At 40.4% G+C, this 8,881-nt stretch overlaps 1 protein-coding gene across 3 annotated transcripts in view; it reads right to left on the reverse strand.

Moving 5' to 3' along the window:
• The window catches only part of LOC117816076 (SERTA domain-containing protein 2-like), a 17,584-nt gene extending 11,697 nt beyond the window's left edge, over positions 1-5,887 (reverse strand). Inside the window, exons 1-2 of one of the 3 annotated variants that reach the window (XM_034688177.1) lie at positions 5,800-5,887; positions 949-1,174 (exon numbers count right to left, since the gene is read on the reverse strand). In XM_034688177.1, the coding sequence (XP_034544068.1) occupies positions 949-953 (5 nt within the window). In that variant the 5' untranslated portion in view covers positions 954-1,174; positions 5,800-5,887. Of the gene's footprint in view, positions 1-948; positions 1,284-5,799 lie in introns of those variants that run through there. The other 2 variants (XR_004631892.1, XM_034688176.1) reach the window with 2 other exon arrangements.
• Positions 5,888-8,881: the final 2,994 nt, after the last annotated feature.

Consider the following 8,881-nt stretch of genomic DNA (forward strand, 5'->3'; position numbering starts at 1 on the left):
AAAAAATCTAAAAGTCGTCATTTTCACAAAAAATATTTTTTGAATTTGCTTAAATCATCATTTAAAATATTCTCTACTTATTCTGAGTTACTGGAACAAACAAAGTAAAATATAATGACTATGTTGAAAAATAAAACTTCAGCACTTTGGGAACTTTAAAGGGTTTTTAAAATTTCTCCACAGAGTTAAAAACACTGTATCTCGATATTATCGTAAACAATGTATCGGGTATGGAGTTAACGTGTTATTACCGCCCTCTCATCTGTTAGCTTTATTCAAGTTTTAAAAAATGCTTTTTGGTCATTTTTATACAATTTCTGCTGTTTTTTCATGTTTTGGCACAAATCCAAATCTTCCTTAAAAATATAAAAAGGTGTCAGTTTCATAAAAAATATTTTTTGGAATTGGCTTTAAACAACAATTTAAATATTCTGTATTTTTTCTAAAAGAGTAGAACAAGAGAAAGTAGAATATGTTGAAAAATGAACCCTCATGGAAACTTTAAAGGGTTTTTAAAGTTTCTCCACAAAGTTAAAAATATTAAAATGTTTCAAACACTCTCAATAACAAACTGAGTCAACATTAACTTCATATTTAAGATGTTTTTAACCATCTCTGATCCGGTCTGTTCAGATCCTGATCTGTTCAGGTCGGATAAATCTCTCAGCTGTCAGAACAGCAGCTGGTCTCCAGATCCTCCAGATCCTCCAGGACACCGGCTGCTCCCCAACACCTGCCCGGCCACCAGGCACCCAAACTCGGCCAGAGCCGTCCCAGCAGACCGGAGCTCAGGACGGTTCTAGTGATCACGGTAACACACACACGGGTCCCCGGGGAGACCGGAGGAGGTCCGGGGCTTAAAGGTGTGTGTGTGTGTGTGTGTGTGTGTGTGTGTGTGTGTGTGTGTGTGTGTGTGTGTGTGTGTGTGTGTCTGTGTGTGTCACTTACCACATGTAGTCCCATCCAGGGTCTCCTCTGCTGCATGGGGGTCGTCGGGTCTGCTGGTCTGCGGGTCCGGGGAGCTGCAGACCGGCAGGAGGAGAACCTGAAGAAGGACCCGGAGGAGGACCGGGTCGTTAGTCCGGGTCTGTTTGTTGTTTGTTTGTTTGTTGTTGTTGTTTGTTTGCACTCCGCCGTCGTCCCCGCTGCTGCCTCGACCTCAACACTCAGCAGACTACACACACACACACACACACACACACACACACACACACACGCACACACACACACACACACACACACAGGAGCAGAGGAGGAGGAGGGATGTGTCACCGAGGCACGCGCGTAAAGTCGGACAAAACCACCATGGACACCACTTCCGGTGATAAACTTCAAAATAAAAGCAGGTTCAGTTTTTTTTTCTCATATCTATCTTAAAGGATGGTTGCTATACTAATAATACTATAATATATAATAAATATTTTTATATTATTAATACAAATTAGTATAATTATCATTATTAGTATTATTATTATCTAATTTTTATTACATATTATTTATGTATTATTATTTTATTATGTATTATCATTATTACGAATAATACTTATTTATTATTATTAATAATTATGATGTATTTATTTGTATTATTATCATTATTATTATTATTATTATTATTATTATTATTATTATTATGGGACAGTGACATTCTTACATGACAAGTAGTTGTCAAAATATTGACCATTCAATTTTCAGTGACTTGTGAATATCTTGATTTTCAAAGGAAGCAAACTTTTAGCTGAAAGTTTCAGTGAGTTTTTTTTTCTTCTGTTTTTGGACTTCAAACATAAAAGTGCAAAGTGAAGCTCAAAGCAAAAACCACATTAGTATTCTCAGACGCTTGAAGACTCATGAGTTTAAGTCATGAGTCAGCCACAGGCCCCTTTGATCCTCTGCAGAAAGTTTCCTGATTACTGAAGAGAGAGAGAGTTTCCATCTGTCTGTTGTTCTGAAAGTGTTTTGACTTCAGATGAAGCCGGAGAAGTTCCTCGAAGCAGCACAGAGTTCTTCTCTCTCTCCTTCAGACCGCGTGGAGACGAGCAGAGAGAGCTGTGTCTGAGTTTGTTTGTTTCTGGGCGACACTCGGCTCCAGGGGATTTTCACTGCTTCACTATGATTTCACACAACTGGCTGAAATGTTACATAAACAAAATGCAAATCAGGTGGTTTCCATTCCGTCTGCAGCTGAGGACCAAGAACTGAATAAAAACAGTTGAGTCCATGTTGTGTGTTTGGAAGGTGTCCTCCAGAGTTCAGATAATACACAGTGGATGGGGGTTTCACGAGACCAGCAAAACCAGTCTGGATGTATCCTGTATATAGAATCTCTATCCTGATAACTGTGATCACCTCCTCCAGATCAGTGTGCTGCTTTCTTCTCAATCAATCAATCAATCAATCAATCTTTATTTGTATCGCGCCAAATCACAACAAACGTTATCTCAAGACTCTTTTACAAACAGAGCAGGTCTAGACCACTCTATGTCAAATTATGAACAGAGACCCAACACCAAGACAGGGTAAGACTCAGTCTGACCCCACCTTAATCCATCATGAGCATTGCACATCGCAGTATTTAGCAAGTTACAGTGGAGAGGAAAAACTTCCTTTAACAGGCAGAAACCTCCAGCAGGACCAGACTCATGTTAGACAGCCATCATGCCTCGACTGAGTTGGGTCTGGAAAGACAGATAGAGGGGAGTAAGAGAGAGAGGTGATAGTGATGAGACGAGTCGTAGAAGCTGTTGCCGCTGGAGTCCAGCACGTCCGTATCAGCTGGAGTCCAGATCGTCCACAGCAGGAGGACGTCTACGGCAGCTCAGAGGAATCTACGAGACAAGGGAGCTCAGGGACTCCAGAAAGGTCTATGGTTAGTAACTTTAATGGGACAGGCAGAGTTAAAGTAAGTGATGAGGGGGTTGGGGGGAAGAAGGTGAGCTAGGATCCCAGTGTGTCAGTGTGCCAGTTCCCCCGGCAGTCTAGGCCTATAGCAGCATGACAAAAGCTGGTCCAAGCCTGATCCAGCTCTAACTATAAGCTTTATCAAAAAGGAAAGTTGTTCTTCTGAACAACCCCAATATGTACAGCCATGTCTTTTCAAAGTCCAGGTGTTTATAATGATGAGATGGTTCTGGACTAACATCAGGAGTATCTCCTTAATGCTGAGTCCAGGAAGTTCAGTTTGATAAGGATGTCAGTGGATCCATGATGCAGTGAAATGAGCAAAGGGCAGCTTGTTAACGCTCTACAGATTCAAAGTTTTATTGTAAATGTATAACTTTAGAATCTCTGAAATCTTGACTTTTTCTCAAGAATTTACGACTTTAAAAACTTGAAAATTTCGAGTTTGATTTCTCAAAGAATTGCGTTTTGAAAAAACTTGAAAATTTTACTTTTTTTTCTTGAAAATCTACGACCATATAATCTCTGAAATTTTGATTTTTCTTGTAAATGTATGACTTGATAAACTTGAAAATTTAGAGTTTGATTTCTTACAGATTTACGTCTTTAAAAAATTTAAAAATGTTAGAATTTTTTCTCGAAAAATCTACGACTTTATAACCTCGGAAATTTCGAGTTTTTCTCCAAAATTTTGGTCTTTATTAGGTCGAAAAATTTGAATTTCATTTCTCAAAGATTTACGTCCTTAAAATTTTTAAAATGTTAGATTTTCTCTCCAAAATCTACAACTTTATGAACTTGCAAATTTTAGTTTTTTCTGGAAAAATTAAAAAATTTAATTTCTCTTGTTAAAAATCTACAAATTCAAAGTTTTCTTGTAAATGTATGACTTTATAAACTCCTCAATTTAGAGTTTGATTTCTCACAGATTTACGTCTTTAAGAACCCAAAATTTTTAAAGTTTTTTCTCGAAAATGTCCGACTTTATAATCTCAGAAATTTTGAGTTTTTCTCCAAAATTTAGGTCTTCATAAACTCCAAAATTTCGAGTTTGATTTCTCAAAAATTCACATATTTGAAAACTTGAAATTTTAAAGTTTTTTTTTTAAAAATCTACAAATTTGTGAACTTGCAAATTTAATTTTTTTCTCAAAAAATTCTATTTTTTTATTTCTCTGGCTAACAATCTACAAATTCAAAGTTTTCTTGTAAATGTACGACTTTATAAACCTGAAAATTTAGAGTTTATTTCTCAAAGATTTACGTCGTTAAGAACACGAAATTTTTTATTTTTTCTCGAAAATATACGACTTTGTAATCTCAGAAATGTTGAGTTTTCCCCGAAAATGAACGACTTTATGGACTCGCAAATTTCATTTTTTTAAAATGTCTCTGTTGGCCCTCATCCCCTCCCGTAGTTATGACAGCCTCAAAGCTTCATGAGTGTCTCTGTTTGTCTAACAGTGTTCTCTGAAGCTCCCCCTCTCTCTCCCTCAGACGTGTCTCACTGCTGGCCGGCTGCTATCTGTGGCTTTAACGAGAGTTTAGAGAGAGTTCAGTTCAGTTAATGGAGACCTTCTGCTGCTGAACGTCAGTCAGTTTATTCCAGGACTGTTGTCTTTTTTCCCCCCGCTGAGTGAAAACCCACAAATATGTGAGGCATCCCAGATATTCAGCATCAAACATCCAACAGAGAGAAACTCCCAGACTGTAATCTACGACATCAAACTGAACGCTTCAGCTGGAGAGTCCGAGTTATTGTGACAAGCCTGAGAGCCAGGCCCAACATGAACCTCTGTAAACAGGTTAGATGTCAAAATGTGGAATCTGTCCACGGGGGTCTGGATTTTACATGAGTAGGGTCGACCAATCAAGTGTCAGCAGGAAGAACAGTCTGTATGGAGAGCAACAGCAGGTGTTCTAGAACTCTGACATCATCAAAGACAGAATTACAGAATTCTGTCTTTGATGTCAGAGTTCTGTCTTTGATGATGTCAGAGTTCTGTCTTTGATGATGTCAGAGTTCTGTCTTTGATGATGTCAGAGTTTTGTCTTTGATGATGTCAGAATTCTGTCTTTGATGATGTCAGAGTTCTGTCTTTGATGATGTCAGAATTCTGTCTTTGATGATGTCAGAGTTCTGTCTTTGATGATGTCAGAATTCTGTCTTTGATGATGTCAGAGTTCTGTCTTTGATGATGTCAGAATTCTGTCTTTGATGATGTCAGAGTTCTGTCTTTGATGATGTCAGAGTTCTTTCTTTGATGATGTCAGAATTCTGTCTTTGATGATGTCAGAATTCTGTCTTTGATGATGTCAGAGTTCTGTCTTTGATGATGTCAGAGTTCTGTCTTTGATGATGTCAGAATTCTGTCTTTGATGATGTCATAATTCTGTCTTTGATGATGTCAGAGTTCTGTCTTTGATGATGTCATAATTCTGTCTTTGATGATGTCAGAGTTCTGTCTTTGATGATGTCAGAGTTCTGAGAACAAATGGAACATTCCGTGAAGAAGGTCAGAGCTAAAGAAACATCAGTGTCTCTAATCCTCTTTCATAGACCTCCATTCAACAAACAAACATTGTAGACGTAGTTTTCTTCTCCTCTTGAGGACAGACCTGACAAAGCTGGACTTTGGACTTTGGACTAATCTGCATCATGATGTTGTTATTTCAGCAAACTGAAGACCCGTTAATTACAAGAACATCACAAGAACATCCTTTTTAAGGCGTTAAAGATGTGGCGATGGATCAGTCTCAAAGGGTGTTTGGTTTTGGCAGGTATCATAGAAGTTATTTTATCCCTTGAGTTAAAGTTAGTATTCTGTTTCTTGTTTTGAAACTTTATTTTGTAAAGTCAGGTTCACTCTGACAGGCCCTCTGTGCAGACTTCACTCCTACCTTCAAATGTAGGTTATGGATCTCTGCCAGCAGCTCGTCCCGGCGTCACCGCTGACTCAGTGCACTTTGCCACTGAGCAAAGTTAAACTGGTCAGACGAGTTGAGCCAAACCAGCAGCTGTCTCTCCTCCTCCTCCTCACAGAAACACACAGAGCTTCATCGTGCAGGAAATCAACTTCACCATGAGTCCACCAGTGTGTGAGGAGGTGGTGGAGATGGTGCTGCAGCTGGTTGGTCCTGAGTGAGGCAGAGCGGGACATAATTACAGACAGATGGTCAGAGGCAGCAGCTGATCCCTTCAGAGGAACCTGAAGTAAAGATATGTAAATCCTGTCTGACCATCAAACACACACCGAGCACTGCTGCAGCTTCAGGCCTCTGATTCACTCACATTATCCTTTACCTTCATCTCAGAGGTTAACAAATCAACCTTTACTTACAGGACTGCTTCAATATGGAGAATAAGAGCAGACTTTGTGGTGCATTTGTTGCTCAAGTGTTATTGACCAGTCATGCATCGGCAGGCTTTGGTGGTTAAGTCAAGTGTATGAACATCCCAGCTCCCATGGTTGTTAATCTTTCTCTCTATAAACAGATCTCTGCATGAAGAGCAGCTAACAATCTGTTCTACATCAAACATTTACACTGAGACACTAATCTGCTTGATGCTGTGTCACTAAAGACAATCAGTGTTTAGATTTCCTGACTTCCCTGAACGCAGCATCAGAAATGATGGATCCCACCTCCATTCAACAAACAAACATTGTAGACGTAGTTTTCTTCTCCTCTTGAGGACAGACCTGACAAAGCTTTTTACTTTCAGCTACAACTAACCTGTAATTACAGATTCTGATTCAGAGACATGTTGGATCTGGATCTCAGGGTCTGGGTTTTAGTCTGAGAAGGGTTCTGGTCTCTGTCTGTAGTCTGAGGAGAATCCACCAATCAGGTGTCAGCAGGAGAAACAGTCTGTATGGAGAGCAACAGCAGGTGTTCTAGAATTCTGACATCATCAAAGACAGAATTCTGTCCTTGATGATGTCAGAATTCTGTCTTTGATGATGTCAGAGTTCTGTCTTTGATGATGTCAGAGTTCTGTCTTTGATGATGTCAGAATTCTGTCTTTGATGATGTCAGAGTTCTGTCTTTGATGATGTCAGAGTTCTGTCTTTGCTGATGTCAGAGTTCTGTCTTTGATGATGTCAGAATTCTGTCTTTGATGATGTCAGAGTTCTGTCTTTGATGATGTCAGAATTCTGTCTTTGATGATGTCAGAGTTCTGTCTTTGATGATGTCAGAGTTCTGTCTTTGATGATGTCAGAATTCTGTCTTTGATGATGTCAGAGTTCTGTCTTTGATGATGTCAGAATTCTGTCTTTGATGATGTCAGAGTTCTGTCTTTGATGATGTCAGAGTTCTGTCTTTGATGATGTCAGAGTTCTGTCTTTGATGATGTCAGAGTTCTGAGAACAAATGGAACATTCGGTGAAGAAGGTCAGAGCTAAAGAAACATCAGTGTCTCTAATCCTCTTTCATAGACCTCCATTCAACAAACAGGATCAGAGTCAGAGTGACCCTCATTTTTTAAATAAAAGGTTTAAAGAGCTTGTATTTCGGCCCGTATGTTCTTCTGTATTCCACGTTTTCAGTGTTTTAAAGTGACTTAGTAGAAACTCAAAGATGGATCTCTTTGGATTGATCAGTAAAGGCCGTTTGAACTCGTGTGATTCTGTGAGGTTTATAAAAGTGTGAATAAAACATACACAGATGTGAGTCCGGTGTAATGTGATCCTCTCCTTTATTCACTCATTAAACAGTGTTTGTATGTTTGACTCAGCCTCTCCACATTACACACTCGCGGCTCCTTAACCACCGACATAAAACACTTCATGTTTACTCCTTTGCCATGGAGACCAAAACCTCCTCTCCCCAGGAACTAAACCGCCAAAATAAAGGTAATGAAGTGGTGGATACCCCGGTCCCAAAGAGCCGTCTGCTCTCTGCAGAGACCGAGGCCCAACGAGAGAGGTAGTTAGAGACTGACTTTATAATCTTTGTGTACACACAGATGTGTTCTTTATCATCTGTGGACCTGAGCCCAGCTCAGATTAAATCACACCTTCAAGTCTGTGTTGTTGAAAACCTTTAAGTAGAGGATTAACTGATCCCAAAAGTGTGCTAAGTTTAGGTCTGCATCAAACTTGGTTTGTTACATCCCTTGTGGTAACGCTCATTCATCTGTTCCTACTGAGTCTCAGCTTCACTGTAAACAGGTCCACAGAGTCTTCCCTCTGGCTTCCTTCAGCGGTATGAACCTGAAACAGGAACTGATGTTTGGACTTAGTCAAAAGTCCAAAGTCAAGCTTTGTCAGGTCTGTCCTCAAGAGGAGAAGAAAACTACGTCTACAATGTTTGTTTGTTGAATGGAGGTGGGATCCATCATTTCTGATGCTGCGTTCAGGGAAGTCAGGAAATCTAAACGCTGATGTTCTTTAGTGACACAGCATCAAGCAGATTAGTGTCTCAGTGTAAATGTTTGATGTAGAGCAGATTGTTAGCTGCTCTTCATGCAGATATCTGTTTATAGAGAGAATCCTCCTCTGATTGTGTTCCTCCTGCTGCTGCTCTCCATACAGACTGACACTGCAGGTCTGTTCCTTTACTGGAAGCCTTCACACAGATCAGCTGGCGACTGAGACTGAACTTCACACATGGACTCATAATAACCCCCTCCTCCTCCTCCTGCAGCAGCAGCAGCAGCAGCAGCAGCGGGGTGAAAGGCTGAGGCCTCCACAGCTGTCACGGATCCCCCCACCCACACACACACACACACACACACACACACACACACTGTCACCCAGCAACCAGCTACAAACGAAGCCGGCACACAGACCCAGCCACCCTCAGCCTCACCCCTCGTTCCTCCAGAAGTCTCTCTCTCTCTCTCTCTCTCTCTCTCTCTCTCTCTCTCTGGTGTCTGCTCGTGGCTCTCTCTGTGTTTTTGTTCTGCAGCTGAAAGCAAAGCGGGGGTCCGGGCTCAGGCGAGGGGGGCTGCTTCTTTTTATATATTTTACGATGCCTA

Source organism: Notolabrus celidotus, chromosome 7 (assembly GCF_009762535.1).
Source record: "Notolabrus celidotus isolate fNotCel1 chromosome 7, fNotCel1.pri, whole genome shotgun sequence".
NCBI classification, from domain to species: domain Eukaryota; kingdom Metazoa; phylum Chordata; class Actinopteri; order Labriformes; family Labridae; genus Notolabrus; species Notolabrus celidotus.